Source organism: Solanum tuberosum, unplaced genomic scaffold, assembly GCF_000226075.1.
Source record: "Solanum tuberosum cultivar DM 1-3 516 R44 unplaced genomic scaffold, SolTub_3.0 scf00093, whole genome shotgun sequence".
In the NCBI taxonomy this organism is placed as follows: Eukaryota; Viridiplantae; Streptophyta; class Magnoliopsida; order Solanales; family Solanaceae; genus Solanum; species Solanum tuberosum.
Window position 1 is genome coordinate 1,173,833 of NW_006239018.1, and position 17,767 is coordinate 1,191,599.

Below are 17,767 nucleotides of genomic sequence, written 5' to 3' on the forward strand. Positions count from 1 at the left end.
TTTGTTGAGTATCTACTAGCTTGTGCATCACTTTCTTTAATCTTTCTGTGAGAATCTTGGCAATCAACTTGTAGACACTTCCAATTAAACTGATTGGTCTAAAGTCTCTCAATTCCTTTGCACCACTCTTTTTTGGGATGAGAGCTATGTATGTTGCATTAAAGCTCTTTTCAAAAAACTCCTGGGAGTGAAAATTCTGCATAGTAGACATCAAATCCCCCTTCACTATCTCCCAGCAATTAACAAAAAAACCCATTGTGTATCCATCTGGACCTGGTGCTTTGTCTACAGCACAAGCTTTAAGTCCAAGAAGGACCTCCTCTTCTTCAAAAGGCTTTTGTAGTTCTTGTTGCTCCTCAAAGCTGATGGAAGGACACTGGTTCATGTTAAAGGATGGTCTCCAGTTCTCATTTTCCTTGTACAACTTCCTATAAAAAGAAATAATTTATGTTTTGATATCTATAGGATCCACCAGTTTATCAATATGGTTGAACCTCTTATGAGCATTTGCCATTCTCTGAAAGAACTTTGTATTTTTGTCCCCTTGTTTTATCCACAGAGTTCTAGATCTCTGTCTCCAAGCTATCTCTTCCTTTTTTGCGTACTCTTCAAAATCTTTTACCACACTTGCTTTTTGAAGAGTCTCTTCTTCAGTTAAATGCCTGGACTGTTGAATGTTGTCAAACTCATGAACTCTGTTGAGCATTTCCTTCTTTCTTTTTTCCAGGTTCCCATAGGTGCTTACACTCCAGTCTTTTTGGTTATCATGGTGAAAATGCTATTTTAGCACGAATTTTATCTAACATCTAAGCTCTTGCCAGGAAGAACGATATGGATGATCAGATAGGAAAAGCTATAAAGGCTCTTGGTAAGGAAGAGCTTCAGTTGCTTTTGGAATATATCCGGGAATGGAACACGAAGCCAAAGTTTTGTCAAATTGCACAATATGTTCTTTCCCGGGCATACAGTATCCTCCCAGCTACCGAGATTGTTGAGGTACAGTTGTGTTTTCCCCTTAAATACTAAGTAGAAAATTTGGTTATAAATTAGGAATAAAAAAGTGCTAACATGCTTCGTAGGTTCATTGCTATTTTCTATACAAGCAAAGTCCACTAACTGGCCAGTAAAAAACTTCATAAATATTTCTCTGTTGCCTTGACAGGCGTTCAAAATGTTGTTATATGCTATAGTCTCTATCAACAAAAAGTGATTTCATATATTAGCTTGGTGTATTGGTCTTTTCAGTGTTTGAGTTTTTTCTTTTTAGCAAGAACATCCATTTAGTTGATTGGCTGGCTGGTTGACGTTGATCTACATGCTTTGATTAGACATACATTTGACTTAACTCTAGGCACTGGTCGTAGCCATTTTGCTCTACTTGAAACTAGTTTTACTTGCCTAATGTTTTCCGTAGAGATCTTACCCTTTTCCATCTCATTATATAGGTACCGGGATTTAAAGAACTTCTTAATGGTCTTATTCCTTACACTCAGAGGCATTTCAATAGATTAGATAGATTAGTGAGAAGCCTATGCATTCTCCAGTATACTTCAGCTGCAATGTCAGTCATTCAGCCAGAAGGTAATGAAGGGAAATTGGAGGGCAAGGATGCCAAACTTCCTAATGCTGCAGATATCGACGAGTTAAGTGATATTACCACAGTGGAGGAAGAACAGCACCATAAAGAATTGAAAGAAAAGAATTCTTCAAAAAAGCGAAAAAACAAATCAAGACATTCTGCTAGTAAGAAAGTGAAGGGGGGTGACTAACACGTTTGATTCAGTGGCTTAAGCTGTTGTATTTTCCGAGTAGTTGAGCTAGTTCCTTCCCTATGTTGAGCTTGATGTTCCTGATCTTCATTCAAATGGATTGCACATGCAAAGCGCGGGAGGAATATCCGTCATCTATCTTCTTCTCCCGCCTATTTTTTTTTTTATATTATAGTCTGTAGAATACATCAGTAATTTTTAACTACTGTAAAGATATTGTGTTGCAAAGGAAAATTTTTGGCGAGTGACAGTGTACACTAACCCCTTTTGTAATTCAAGGCACTCATATTTATTGTTTATTTCAATTTTAATCTTGGGTCTGAGTTCTGCTATAGAAATATTTTAGTAAGAAACATTTTAGTAAGAAGCGCTTCCCCTTTTAATGTGTTTTACGAAACGTCAACTTCAATACAAAAAAACCCACAACCCCTTGGGGTTATCCTGCCCTTGGAAGAAGAAGTAGAAAAAGGAATAAATATAGTGATAATTTGATTCTTCGTCGCCGTAGTAAATAGGAGAGAAAATAGAATTTAATTCTTCGTTTTTACAAAAACTTTACAAAAAAAAAATAGGAGTAAGCTTGTGACACGTTCACTAAAAAAAAATCCCTTTGTAGCCAATCATTTATTAAAAAAAATTGATAAGCTTAACCTGTCTAATATCTCATATTTATGAATTATGGGCGAACGACGGGAATTGAACCCGCGCATGGTGGATTCACAATCCACTGCCTTGATCCACTTGGCTACATCCGCCCCCTCGCCTACTTACATTCCATTTTTACATTATTTAAATTCGAAAACAAAAGATTCAAGTTCGAATATTTATCTTCTTTCTTATTTCAATGATATTATTATTTTGATTATTATTTCAAAGATAAGAATATGAAGTAAAAATTGTATTTTTTGTGAAATGAAATAAAAAAGATATAGTAACATTAGCAACAAGAGGAACAAGTTATATTTCTACAATTTTAAATAAATAGAAAATAAAAATCGAATACTCAATCATGAATAAATGCAAGCAAATACCCTCTCTTTCTTTTTCGATAATGTAAACAAAAAAGTCTATGTCAGTAAAATACTAGTACAAATATCAAATGTGCATGGCACCGTAATTAAGAAAGTGGAACTTATATGTTAAAATGGGAATACTGACCATTGTATATATGTACATTGATATGATTAGGAATAATTACTCCATTCAAAGTGGTGTGGAGTAACTATTTTTCACTTCATGTAAATAAAAAATAATAATAATTGCCAAAACCTGAGGTATGTTTTCTGTTTTTTTTTTTTAATTTTATTTCAGATTATCGATTTGGTACTATTTATCTATTTTCTTTGATACCCTTAGTCAAACATCCATTGACCATAGAGCTAGCATCTACCGCATCTTATAGTACTAGTGACAAAGAGCCCGTGCGCCCAATATCTATTGTTTTTTGTCCTAATGTATGTGACACAGATAAAATATAGTGAGTTATTTAAAGGCGAAATGACCTGGAAGACCCTTGTACTTGGCTCATTTTGTCAGTTGAACCCTCATACTCATTACTTTGCCAACTAGACCCTTAAACCCATCAGAAAACAATATTCTAAACCCTTTTCTCCTCCGATCAGAGTTCGTGTAATGGACGCGATTACACGTGAAATTCCACATCATTTTTAGTGCCACATGCGAAATTAAGTGCTAAAAAATTTTTAAAAATCAAATAAATCAATTTTTTTAATTTCTTTAACTTTTCAAATAGTCATCTTCTTCATATTTGGTCACAAATTGAGCACTAGATTCATGCCCATCAGATCAAATTGTTCTTGATTTAACTTGTAAATTCAACTACAAGTTCACCAACACAAACTCAATGAATCCCAATAAAAAAAATTTAAGTAATTTTACAAATTCACAAGACCCATTTATTATTTTTTAAGCTTTTTCAAACTTATCAATGGAGTTTTAAAATTTTCAATAGTCACAATCATCCTTCACATTATCTACATCTCCTCATTGAAACCATCTAATAAAAGAATGATACTAATATTTTTCAAACATAAAAACGAAAATTTTAGAAGAAGTTGAGGCTACTGATTTGTATAAAATTAAAAAAAAAAGAGGCGGAAAAGAGTGAATGTGGGGGTGGAGAAACAAGAATGGGTTGGAGAAAGAAGAAAGGTGAGGGCAGTGGTGAGGGGTAGAGGAGAGAGGGCTGGTGGAGAAGAAGAAAGGGTGGGTGTGGGTGTGGGTGAAGGAGGGTTGAAGAAGATGATTTTTTTTAATTTGTTAAATTGATTTTTTAAAAGTAAAATATTGTTTTAACTCGCTTTTAAGCGCGTGTAATCACGCATATCCAACTCACCAATATTAATGTCACATAAGCTCGGTCAATGGTCAGAGGGGTTTAAAATATTGTGTTTTGATGAGTTTAAGGGTTTGATTGGCAAAGTGATGAGTAGGGGGGTCCAACTGACAAAAGGAGCCAAGTACAGGGTCTCCCAGGTCATTCCGCCTTATTTAAATTTATCTAACATTACTGGTCACTTTGTCCTAATTTATGTGATATGGATAAAAATTACAAAATTAACTCTTTTAAAATGTCTTTCAGATATTTAAGTTGTTAATTATTATTATATAATACTTTTTGGTAATTTTAAAATGATATATGTTATTTTTCTGTCCCGATATATGTGACCCTGATAGAATTCTGAGAATCAACCTATTTTATTATATATCTTTTAAATATTTTAAGTAATTTGTAAATGATTTATTAAGATAATTTTTAAGTCATTTGTAAATAGTAGAATGTCCCATCATAAACTCCCTTTTATTATATAGTATATATAGAATAGAAAATAATAAGAGAAAAATCTAGTAATTACACATGTCAAGTTAATGGGTAGCCTCAACTCCCACTTATATAATAAGAGAAATTTATAACACTTTTTTGGTAATTTTAAAATGATATATGTTATTTTTTCTGTCCCGATATATGTGACCCTGATAGAATTCTGAGAATCAACCTATTTTATTATATATCTTTTAAATATTTTTAAGTAATTTGTAAATGATTTATTAAGATAATTTTTAAGTCATTTGTAAATAGTAGAATGTCCCATCATAAACTCCCTTTTATTATATAGTATATATAGAATAGAAATAATAAGAGAAAAATCTAGTAATTCCACATGTCAAGTTAATGGGTAGCCTCAACTCCCAGTTATATAATAAGAGAAATGTGATAATTTTATATATGCAATAATTTCAATGTCTCATTTTTTAAAATTTTATTTTGTATTTTATGTTGAGTCAAATAGAATCTTCTATGAGTTTATTTATAGTTTGAAGCAAGTGACCTCTCAAGATTTGAATGGTTGATACTTGTGATTGATGACTATCCAGTAAATATGGATCTCATCGTGTTTATATTTACTACCGTTTGATGATGGATAATTTTTTTAGGAATTGAATTCCGTAAAATATGACTATAAATATTTTTTTAGAATTTAACTTTTAAAGTTGATTTTTTTTTTCACTGTTAAATTACTTGTGAAATTCAAAACTGTAGTCATAACTAAACATAACTACAATTTTCAAATATTATTTTCACTTTCGAAAAAACAAAAATCTTCATATTTCATGTAGTCTCTTTGCGTGAGGCATATTCTCACATTTCTTGCTTTGAAGAGTCGTGCCTATTCTTTATCAGGATAATAATTAAAATTAAAAGACGAAATTATTCTTTATCGTGCCTATTATTCCATGAATTTGATGTCTTATTTTATCTGGGTAACAAGAAAAAACTCTGATATAATTGTAATTTTCTATTATCTTCATTCTTTTTTTTTTGTCAACATTCAAAATTCAAAACTTAATTAAAAAGAATTTTACATCACCAAGTAATCATTAAAGAGCTATTTATTTTTCAAGACATTTGAATAAGGATAAGTTTAATTAATAAAAGCACCTTTTATTTTTTTGGAATGAGAATTTTCTTAAGATATGTATTTAAGTTAAAAATACCACTTATTATGAAGTAAAGTGTGAGTGATTACTAAGGATAACTCACATTTATTCCAACAATATAGCCAAGTTCCTGTTTTAAAAGCAACTCTCTCCATCCATCTCACTTATCGAGAAATGAACTAAATAATTACTCCCGTTGTTTAATAATAGTTGTCCAAAATATTATTTTGGGATGTTCAATACTCCTTCCGTCCCTAATTACTTGTCCCCATTTCCTTTTTTTAGTTGTCCCTAATTACTTGTCCATTTTGACAAATCAAGAAAGGACAATTTTTTTTTATCTTTTATATCCTCGATTAATTACTATGAAAAATGTAAAACTTCTTGAAAATATTAAGTTTTTAATTCACCCGCTTCATAATTATTAGGGGTAAAATGACAAACTCACTATGTCAATTATTGATTTGTTAATAGGTGTGTCAATTCGACAAGTAATTAGGGGCAGAGGGAGTAATATTTGTCCACTTTATGAAATCAATAAATAATTTTACATTTAATTCCTAATTTACACTTATCATTAATTATAATCATTTCTCTATTGCATTTTTCAAGATATTGTGTTTATTATATTCAAAGGGTGATATAGTAAAATTACCTTTTTATTTATAATTTTTTTTAAAATATGCAAAATGAATAATGGACAAGTATTGCTGGACCGAGGGAGTATATTGTACTTAATAATAAAGATAAAATATATGTAAAAGGATAAAGTTTTTTTTTTTTTTTCTAATTGAACGAAGAGAGTATTTACTACACTCTTTTTTTTGTTAATGATCATGATTTTCACACACCTCGACTAATTCCACGAGATACCAAGTAACTTTGTCCACCAAACCTACCAGCAATACCAGGTAACTCTGTGTCTTTATCCACCAAAGTAAAAAAAAAATGAAAAGAATCACCTAATGTCTTCGTATTTACTACTCTACATTCAAGACTCAAGAGCCTTCTAAAATTCCCCAAGGCAATGCCAGCTCGTTTTGAGAACAATAAATAGTGCCACAAAATTAAATAGGGCAGGCAACAATACTCAACTAACTTTCCATAGAAAGCTGGTATGTTCGTTTTGACTATAATTTGTGCCTATCACATTTATAGTTTTGCGTGTGAACAGCAAGGACTTCATTTTTCAAAATTTAGCATTGGATGAAGCAATTTTCATCCACAAATATAGTAAAAGGACCCCATTTCTGTGTGTATCTTTCTGTTTTCTGCTCATTGACAGTTAGCTAACCTATAAAAACATGTTCAACAATAGCCCCACAAAACCATTTAATGCAAATTTATTAGTGGTTTATCAAATATTGAAGTCTGATTAAATTTGAATTCGTGTTGAAAAGTCACACATTAAGTATAAGACACTCTCTAATAAATGCATTCTGTACCTAGGGAGACTAGTATTAAAATAATGAAAAAATACTTATTACTCTGTTACGACATTTGTTGGTTATCAAAGACTGTTTGGTATATAGGCTGTATCTAACAAAAAACTTGTACAGTATTTGTTTGCCAACCATCTACTTAACCACACACTCTTTTAATGTTGTCCTTCCTACTTTTCTTCTTTAAATATCATCACTTTTTCTTTATTATCATACTTGCATACCTTGTGTTTGTTCTTTTGCCTTGCTGAACTTGAACTACTACTCCCATTTTTTTCCCAAAGCAGCAGAAGGGGTTGCTCAAATTCTTTTTTTTTTTAGTTGATTAATTCTTTTGTTAGGTAGTCATGACAATTGCAGCAGACTTTTATGATGAGCAGGATTCAGTGTTTTGTTCAAAGAGAGTTTGTGTGATGGATGCTGCTGGTCAGCTGGGATCTGCAATTGTCCATCAGCTCTTGCTCAGAGGTTATACAGTCCACGCCGCTTTTCAAAACCATGGTTCGTCTTCACACCCCATTTGTGGAATTGTTGTTGTTTTTGTATGTATCACTTAATCTGTTATAGCAAAGACTCTTGACTTTTCGTGTTATTATATCAAATTTACTATGAAGACATGGGAAATAGGGCAATGGGGTTCAGTTAAAACACCCTCATAAAACAATCTCATGACCTATGTTGCTTGAACCCTTCAAAATTGTTGCGTATCGGATCCTAAAAAAGATAACCTTTTTTTTGGAGGATCTGACATCAGTTAGAACAACATAGTTTGAATTAGTTGTTTTTATTGGTGGAGTTGAAACAACTGTGATTTTTTGCTCATACTTGGTCTACCACATATTATTTTAAAGTTTGAAAAGACTATAAATTAAAGTAGAATAGAATACCACACAAAAAGGGTGTAGCCTTTTTCTAATTTAAGTTGATACCTTACTTTTTTTATTATTATTTATGGGATGAGCTGTGGATGGAGAGGTACCCTCCGCAGACCCCACTTTATGGGTTCCGCATGGTACTTTTTGTTGCTGTGTGATTGGTGAGAGAAACATAAACAAAGAAAAGGCTGTCGAAGTAGTTGAGGCTGGAGAGCAAACTATTTTCTTGGTCAATTTTTGTATTATCATTGTTATTGATTCATAATTGTATACTGATGATATTACTAACTGTAACATTTCTAATCTTTCTTTTTATAAACCTGTCAGGACCATCTGACTTATTGAAAGTTTATAAACTGAATCTTGAAATTAGAAATCTGACCCCGAAATCTTGATGGAACAGATGAAATGCAATGTTTTAAGATGAAATATGGTTGTGGCAATGATGACAGCAAAAGCAAGAAGTTGATATGTTTCCATGCTGACCCCTTGGATTATCATAGCATAGTAGATGCTCTCAAAGGCTGTTGTGGTCTGTTTTACTCATTCGAGACCCCCTCTGACTATCCGACCTACGACGTGAGTTATCCCACAATCTACTCGATTGCCTTATATCATAATTGGAATAAAGTAAAATAGAACATGAACCTGTAAGATCCTAAGCAGTATGAGGAGCCAGGGCTCTGATCACGTGCTTGTGAAGAATGAGCCGGCCCTCATAGGCAGTGGCTTGTTTTCCGCACCTTGATTCTGGCTTCTCATTTTCATGTGTGGAACTTTCAAAATGAGGTTCTATACATTGAGAGCTCATCCAATTAACTAGATCATTGGGTTATGTTGCAGGAATTGATGGGAGAAATGGAAGTCAGAGCAGCTCACAATGTGATGGAAGCCTGTGCACAAACAGACACCTTAAACAAGGTTGTTTTTACATCATCTGCAACAGCTGTGTTATGGGGTACAAGGAAGAGGGACCAACATGACTCTCCTGTGGCTTCCCATTCTCATTCCTATGTCGATGAAAGAGATTGGACTGACATCAACTTTTGCAAAAAGTACAAGGTAATTTACCTACTTAATCCTCCACAATTTGGCACTTTTGATGTTTACCAAACGCATTGATAAAGTTAAAAAGTACTGCTTACTAGATACTTTCAAAGTCTAACATGAATTGGCATGACAGTTATGGCACGGCCTATCAAAGACACAAGCGGAGAAAGCAGCATGGGCATTGGCAATGGACAGAGAAGTGAACATGGTGTCTATAAATGGAGGGTTGTTAATTCATCCAGACCTCAATATAAGAGAACCTTACTTGAAGGGAGCTGCAGAAATGTATGAAGATGGTGTGTTTGTTGCAGTGGACCTCAAGTTCTTGGTAGATGCCCATATGTGTGTGTTTGAGGATGTTTCCTCTTACGGACGATACTTATGCTTCAACAGAGTCATAAACACCACTAAAGATGCTACCACACTAGCCAATATGCTTCTGCCTCCTTCAGCGTCATCAGAAACACAAAGGTAGATGTAAATTCTATTTTCTTCTTCATTCATAGTAACCACCCTCGATCTTGTTCAACTTTGGACTTACCATGTATGTGTTAACTGCAGATTGGAGGACGATACTGTATATGAGCAAAGGATTAGCAACAAGAAACTGAACAAACTGATGCTAGGATTTGATACTGGATTGGAAGTCCAAGTGAATTGATGCCATCACTGTGTATAAAGCATGGCTCGTACAGAACTAATCGAAGAACATTGTTTTATTTCAAAGAGACAAGAGAAGAGCCCCGTCAAATTTTAGATAGATTCTGGAGATTGAAGACCTCATCATAAGTTTATTACAAATTCTTTGTTTCTTTTGTTGAAGAAATCTGTTACGAATTTCACTTACAAGAAAGTTGCATATAAAGAAAGCATAACAGAAATGTCAAATGACCAAACAAAAACATTTTGCATAGACCCAAGCTTTGATATATGTAACAATACCTTATTGTACCTTTTCCACTTGCAAATTACTACAGAATGAAATCAACTGAGAACGGATTTTTTTTGTAATATTCTGGCCACACTTGATATGTATATTATATGTTTTTTTTTATAACAATACTTCGATATAACAACCAAAATATATCGAATCAAACAGCGTTATTAGAGAGGTCTGATGACTGATTATATAAGCAAATAAATGCATACAGGGTATTTATAATATGATCCACCCCCTTGCCCAGTATATTAACTAAACTCAAAGGCTAAATATGCCTTTTTCGCCCTTCTCCTAAACTTCTCAATTTTAGGAAATACAAGATTAAAATTGAAAATAAGAGTTCATATCGATTTATCATGCTTAAACCAAACATATGGTATTTATATATATCCATATATCCCATATTCAGTCCAATGAATCAAACATCTACTAATAAATAATAATCCCATCATTCTTCAGTTCATATTGTAAATCCGAATAACTTGTGCCTCAACCAAACGACCCTTTAAAACATTACCGGTAATTTACTCTATCATACCAGAATTTTGTTACATTATACCATCCTCCTCCTATGTTTATTATTCACTACTAAGGGAGCCCTTTCTCCATTTTGCATTTTGACCCAGAATTGCTACACTTGATAGGATATACACAACAAAATAATTACATACATCAACTTAGAACTTCTGAAGGAAAAACGAGGTTCAGAATCAAAACAAATTTATTAAAACACTCCATCGCAACGATCAATGCCCATATAACTTTCCACGGACATGTCAGGCACTTAATGACATGGAAATAACTGAGGATAACTTGTATTTGCGTACTTTGGTTGAACCTTTTGGTTGAATTTTGATCTCAGTCCTGGAATGGACAGTGACTTCTGTCCAGTCAGAAGCTGAAGCGCCTTCACCACGATAATCTCGAAGACAGTAGTGTACTTGGAGCTTAGAAGGAGCTGCAACTCCCAAAGCAACAAAAGATCTCTTAGATTCAAGGAAAATATGAACATAGTATCCGGTAGACATGTATAACCACCAATCACAAGGTTATCTTCAAGTACAATCAGGTAAATGCATTTGCCAACTACCATAGTTATTATTTTCCTTACCTACACCAAACATGCTTGTTTTCTGGATTGTCACTGTACTAACTTTTGATCTCCTGATGTTTCCCAATGCCCGGATATCTTCGTTGTCCCCTTTGAACTCGAGAAACTCTCCAAGGACAAATTTATTACCTTTGAGCTCTAACCTGTATGTATCAGAATAATTTGAGTAAAATTTCCGAGTTGGTAATGCTTTCATATAAACTGCAACTCTGCAAGGATATGTGCAAATTTCTTCCATGAGAAGAGACGGAATGTCTATTAACTCATGAACATCTGCATTATTGTTTTTCCAGAAATAGCTTTGATCTCCTTGATACTCTCTCTCGCTCCGCCTCCCCCACCCCGGTCCAAAAAAAGAAGAAGAAACACACACAAACACACACGCACTCTTCAATCAAACACTTCCCTCGGGAATGGTGGGCTTTATTAGCCAACATTCTCTTGTTTGATGTTATTCTTCCCTGTTTGTTCAAGATCTTACACTGCAACTAAATTAGCAACGGACCAAAACACTTTCTTGTAGGTCCCTAACTTTAACTACATGAATTTTTGACATTCTAGCAGGAGGGTCAACATTCTTGGTCAAAACGAACAAACCCACTGTTTCTATTTAGTTCAGGAAAAATTTAGTGTCATAACACAACATAAAGATGAATGCAATGCAACAGACCTGTCCCACATTGGAGCTGTGCTGAGTACAAGATTAAGCTTCTCACGTATTGATTCCTGTACGTCCTTCTTCCCACCATGAAATGCACCTTTAATCCAACCAGAAAGCATGTTTGATTCGGGTTTTAGTTGTATCCATTGGTCATATGTTATGACCTCAGAGGGAAAAGAGTCTGAGTCAATGGTACTGCAACAAAGAAGTAATTAGCAATATTCACAAGATGCAAGTTTAATGATCACAAGAGAAACATAATACTGTAACATAAAAGATGTCATTCAAAAGTTAATCCAAACAGTTTATATATATTGTTTATTTTGTTTACATGAGTAATCTCCATCGAGTGTTTATGTTTATTTTGAATTGTTTGCATATTTTGTTTAATTTTCTAGAGTTCTATCAGTTCAGATTGAAGAGTGCCGTCTTTAATAAACTCTCATAAGGCTTTATCTTATCAAGATTTATGCAACTCAATTTTTTTAAGAGTACATAACTATATTCTACGGTCAAGACTCCTATTTGAATGACTTCACCAGTTTAACCTACGAAATAGAAGGGAGTACAAGAACCCCATATATTTTCTTTTCTATTTAAAAAAAAAAAAAAACCATATATTTTCTTTTTATAAAGGTAAGAGCAACCAATCGTCTATGATAACAGATATCTCATAGTTGCTCAGAAATCCAGAAAGAAAATAATATCCCTTCAATTGCATAGAAGTGCTTTCTATCCCTTCAAAAGCTCATCAGTTTCTTTCTCACCAAATAGTCATAAAATATCAATGGAAGGAGTCCATGCTCTAGCTCTCATGGTTGATAACTTCTATCGTTGAAAGTAAACATATTCCTTGAATATTCCTTGTGGCCCTTTTCTTGCTTCATGTTGGAATTTTTAAATTTTGATATCACAAGATACTTTTATTTCCGAGTAACAAGTAAAAGGAAAGTTATAACATGCAAACTAATATGTTACCATTATTAAACTACTACAGAGAACTATTTTTTCTTTCGACTTCAGGAAGAGTGTTTTTAATTCTTTTGTGATTATTTAAATACCGAAAGGATTTCTAGAGAACATAAAAGTATTTTGTACTCTTTACTTAACATGTGAACAATACTTTTATTGAGGTTTATTCTAATAGTTAATTTTTTTTTCCTGAATCGAGTGACTTATGCCCAAATGCCTCAATGTATGTTTTCACTCTGCAGGGATCAGATCGAGATGCCACATCGCTCGCATCGGATGGGTCCATTCTCTCAGCGAGTTACTTACTTTATAACATGATATCCCTAAAGATGTTCTGAAGCTCATCAAGCTATTCAATATTACACTAAGGCGTGAAAAAATGAATGGACAAACAGTATCATGATTACGGCACACAACAAAGGATAATATTCAAAGTTGTCAGGGCTATAAAATTTATGAGCCACACACCTAAACTTTTGAGGAAAAAATCTATAGAGGTAGACTTGAGAGCACTACAAGGGTGATTGAGAACCCATTTGGATTTTTACTATGATTATACAATAAAGGTTCTAATTTTGCTAAGTAGATCATCAAAATTTATAGGATATAGAGGAAGTATCTAGACACAAATAGAACATCAAACAAATCCTTAGCAGGTGTAGGAGAAAAAAGGAATTCATATCGAATATAAATACATTGTAGAGGATAAGAATGCCGGGCAAAGGAGCCGTCACAAATGTGAAAATAGAGATAGCAGATATTGAAGTAGTAGTTTAGCCTCTGGACTCTCTCTCTCTGTAGGTTCAAACACTAAGATTGCTTGAAAAGGGGAGTCAAATTATCTCATGTTCTACCATGTAACACTCTTCAATGGAATTTTAGCCTTAGCAGGTCGGTACCAAGAAGGCTAGTAATGTACCTCTCTCTGTCTTGCCTCAGCCCCTCAAATGCCTTCTCTATCTATCATTAGAAGTAGGGAGGTGGCCTACCTCACTAAACTATCGATCACAAAGCTATCGCCTGGTTAACCAACCATAATATTTAGCTATGGAGCTGGGATGGATCTTTAATGCCTTAAGCAACTAGGAACAACTAATTGCTTTCAGTTCAACTTAAAAAATCTCACATCTCAAAAGTTCCCTTGGGGAAAAAAATGCTCCTCAAGCTACAAATAACTTGAAGAATTAATGTCCAATACATGCTTAATCTCAACATTACTATGATGTATAACCAGCAGATGATGAAAATGCATACCGGAAATTGGGGTTTGAACATATGACTTTGCAAGACAAATATCCTTCCGGAAGAGTGATGCCCCTTTGTTCAAGGTAGGATTCAAGAATAGGAACTAATTGTTTTGCTTCTGCTACCTGAAATATAGAAAGTTATAATAACAATGAACAAAACTAAAATCTTGATATCATCAGAAGAAAAGCAAATTCCACTAATCAATGATAAATGATAGAAGATGACAAGTTGTTTGATAAGGTGAAAACGACCCCAACTTGTTTGGTATTGAGGCATAGTTAAGCATAAGGTGGCATCTGAATGGAATTATTCTCAATTGAACAATGTTGTAACTGTGGTCTCTGGGCGTAGCTTGCATGTACCTCGACTATTCCACTTGTACCTGCACCTCCACTAGCACATGTACCAGGTAACTCCGTGACCATCCACCCAGGCTTAGGCAAATGGGAAGTATTTACTGCCTCCATTGGATTTGAACTAGGATACCTCATGATTCTCATCTCACTTCATTGACCACTAGGCCACATCCTTGGGTGCAATCTCTAACCCTATCTCGAAATAGATTCTTCCTACAGAGGGACTGTTAAAGCCCACTACACAAGGTTGAGTGCTCCTATTTTATGCTCCAGGAAAACTATACTACACTGCCATATACTTCAAAGCATACATATCGACCCTGTCAGGAGGCATTCTTAGGCTTAGCTCAATTGACCAGCAGACCAGAGTTGATCATATAAATTTTTTATATAACCGACAAATCCCAGGTGGGTCAGTTGGCCCAACCCAGTTGGTACACATGTTTGTAATGGGAGAAATGGTTTTCTAACCCTTTACAATTTATTTATTTTTTTTATGTCATTTTTACAAGAGATCTTCATTTTTAAACCTAAGAAATTTGAAAATGGCATTTTCTTCTATTCAATTTGTAAAAGGGCAGGAGATCTCATTTCCTCATTTGTAACTGAGCGAGTATGAACTCACCCCTCAAGCTGATCCCACTTAAGTACCAACTTTGTGCCAATGCCAAGATACGATCTGGTGCTCTACTCACAATTCACTCACACCATGTCATGACCTTACCATTGAACCAAAGCCCTGAATGCAGGAATTGTTCATATAATTTTGAAGGGCACATCAGATTTCTAGAGATGGTTATCTTTGCTGAAATTACTCAATGCCAACCTACCTTTTGATGGAGTAGATCTACCTAAATTGTCAAGCTTCAATAAGAAATAAAGTCACTAATTTGCACTTCAATCCAACCCAAAATCATCCTTGGTGACAGAGTGGTTTCACAAGTTTGGAGGGGATTTATAAGGGACAACAGAATCAGAAGAACATTCCTTCCAGACTTAAGCAAGTAGCATCAATCCTTCCAGGGAGAGTGGATCTACAGTAATGAAAATTCTCCATGTAGAAAAGAAACAACTGGATCTAGTTAGTCCTTTACCTTAAAGTCCTTGCGCATAAACTCAAGGTGAATGGTGGACATAGCATCATCCCTTCTTGGGAAGACCATCACTGAAGGAATCCTAGACAGCTCATGTCAATACTACTAGTAAAAACTAAAAAAGGCAATACTGGCATGTACAGAAGACCTAAAGAGAATGATCTTCTAAATGGGGGATCATAGGTTCAAAACCCCTACATGCTCTCTCGGTCGACCTCATTGCACAGGGCTTGCCTAGTGCCATTTACCTCTTCATATTGATTTGCAGGGGCAGGGTTTACCCTGTGTGCACCCGAAGGATAGAGGTTGCGGATTCCCTTGTCAACCAAAAAAAAAAAGAGAAACCTAAAGAGAATTATTATTGCATGGGCATAATCAGAAAAGGTTCATAATTGAGTGGCACCTAGCCATATTCACTTCGGAAATTCTTGCAAAAAGAACATGGCGGAGTTAGCATTCTAAGCAGTCGTGCAAGTAGCAAGAATTTCACAGAAACTATGAGATTTAAGGCAATGTTTGACCAGACAAATCATAGAAAAAGCCATGATAGACAGATAGAGAATTAAGTTTTTCCATGTCAAGTAATCAATCAAGTATCAAGTTGTTTTAGCAACATAAGATCCAGTAACACCTAAAAAAGCAATAAGGATAGATTTGCAACTAACAGGATTGGGGAGACGCTCCGTCTTATGGCTTCCAGTACAAACCCATCTCCCGTCCTTATCAACAGATATAAACCCTGCTACATTCTTTACACAAACTATCACTGCTTCCCTGAAGAAAAAAAGAGACTAATTTATGCACTGGTTTTGTTTCCATCTAATCAAAGGAAACAAAATTCTTTAAATCACAGATATAGTTAAAACAGAAAAATATATCCTTATGCCACCTTATACAATGAAATGATATTGAACAAACAAACACAGAAGTTTGTGCTTTAGAATCATTTAAAGGGAGGAGGTGTAGAACCAGACGCTTTATCATGGAGGAAAGGTGTTAGCCCAAGGCATGGGGCATAAACCCCGTGTATCTTATTTTTAAACATAAAAGTATTCAATAGTTAATTAACTTAATTTTCTTTATAGAAATGCATTAAAATTTTATATATTCAGACGCAAAGATGTCACAAGATTGATTTTAACTGTCTAGGTACAACATATATGTACAACTACTCTTCAACGCTAAACAAGTTGGGGTCGGTTATATGAATAATAACATTTTAATAGAGCAAACACTCCCCTAAAGAAGAAAATATCACATAAGTTAGAGTCATACACCTCAGAATGAACAATCAGAGCTTAAAGAATATAACTGGGTGTACTTGGGGCTTATGAGGCCGACTGTCCAAATCGTACAACCACACTCCCGTGTGTTAGTCCCATGACACTTTAGCCCCATGATTGTCTTGAGACGCTTAAAGGCTGAGGGAACTCCAGTAAGATCCCAACCTAACCTTTATTGCTTGAGAATGCTAAAAGTTCTACTCAGAGGTAAAGTCCAAAATTATGACAACAGCCAAGGAATTAGGTAAAGTTTCTATGAGCAAATAACTAGCACAGATACACCTTATTCAATTAAGCACACATGTAATTAATTGTGATGTGAGTTCAAGAGACGCACCTTCTAGTGACGAGAACTACATCAATACTCTGTCGAGAACCAGAGTCCTGGTCAGGAATTTGAAGCCCAACATGAGCCTTACCATCATAAAGCTTCTCAAGCCTAAATTAACACAAAACGATCATACGATCAAAAATTCAAAATCATCAATCAATAGATTGAAAATAGAAGCTCAAAAAGAGTGTAATACCTTTCGGCAACATTAAATAGAGCATTGAAATCGGAGGATCCAACATCGATTACATCGTCATCGTAGAAGAAGTACTTAAGTACTACAACAACAGCGAGGAAACAAAACAGCTCCACCACCATGCCGTCTCTCTGACACCGTCACCGATTCCGATTATGATAACTCCGGCCTCCGTTAACGAATCGCTCTTTGGTTCGTAGAGAAAATGAAAATAGAGTATACAGTTAAGATCCTTTACTTTCGACTCGGGTCACTGGTTTAGCGGTTTATAAATTGGCTTGGAGCTCCGAGAAATTTCGCGCTATTTTCTTTTCCCTTAATCACCAAGTTAAGATCAGCCCACGGCCAAACTTAGAGGTAGTTTGGTTACGAAAAAAAGCGGCTGTTTGGCCATATTTCAACGTGAAATTTGAAACGAAAAAAATTACTCCCTCATGAAAAATGATGTTTGAAAATTGATCAAGAATATAAATTGGAGT

At 34.6% G+C, this 17,767-nt stretch overlaps 3 protein-coding genes across 3 annotated transcripts in view; 2 read left to right on the forward strand and 1 right to left on the reverse strand.

Moving 5' to 3' along the window:
* LOC102586043 (transducin beta-like protein 3) overlaps positions 1-2,068 on the forward strand; it is a 13,657-nt gene extending 11,589 nt beyond the window's left edge. Inside the window, exons 13-14 of the mRNA XM_006347528.2 lie at positions 822-996; positions 1,446-2,068. Of these exons, the coding sequence (XP_006347590.1) occupies positions 822-996; positions 1,446-1,769 (499 nt within the window). The 3' untranslated portion in view covers positions 1,770-2,068. The remainder of the gene's footprint in view (positions 1-821; positions 997-1,445) is intronic.
* Positions 2,069-7,222: 5,154 nt separating this feature from the next.
* LOC102586375 (cinnamoyl-CoA reductase 1-like) lies at positions 7,223-10,103 on the forward strand. The gene is made up of 5 exons (XM_006347529.2): positions 7,223-7,672; positions 8,450-8,625; positions 8,890-9,108; positions 9,230-9,567; positions 9,658-10,103. Exons 1-5 carry the CDS (start codon positions 7,519-7,521, stop codon positions 9,755-9,757), a joined length of 987 nt encoding a protein of 328 aa, XP_006347591.1. The 5' UTR covers positions 7,223-7,518; the 3' UTR covers positions 9,758-10,103.
* A 337-nt stretch (positions 10,104-10,440) lies between these two features.
* LOC102586701 (uncharacterized) lies at positions 10,441-17,523 on the reverse strand. The gene is made up of 7 exons (XM_006347530.2): positions 17,289-17,523; positions 17,099-17,200; positions 16,144-16,252; positions 14,035-14,150; positions 11,818-12,003; positions 11,148-11,290; positions 10,441-10,994 (listed from the first exon to the last, which is right to left on the reverse strand). Exons 1-7 carry the CDS (start codon positions 17,408-17,410, stop codon positions 10,813-10,815), a joined length of 960 nt encoding a protein of 319 aa, XP_006347592.1. The 5' UTR covers positions 17,411-17,523; the 3' UTR covers positions 10,441-10,812.
* Between the last annotated feature and the right edge of the window lie 244 nt (positions 17,524-17,767).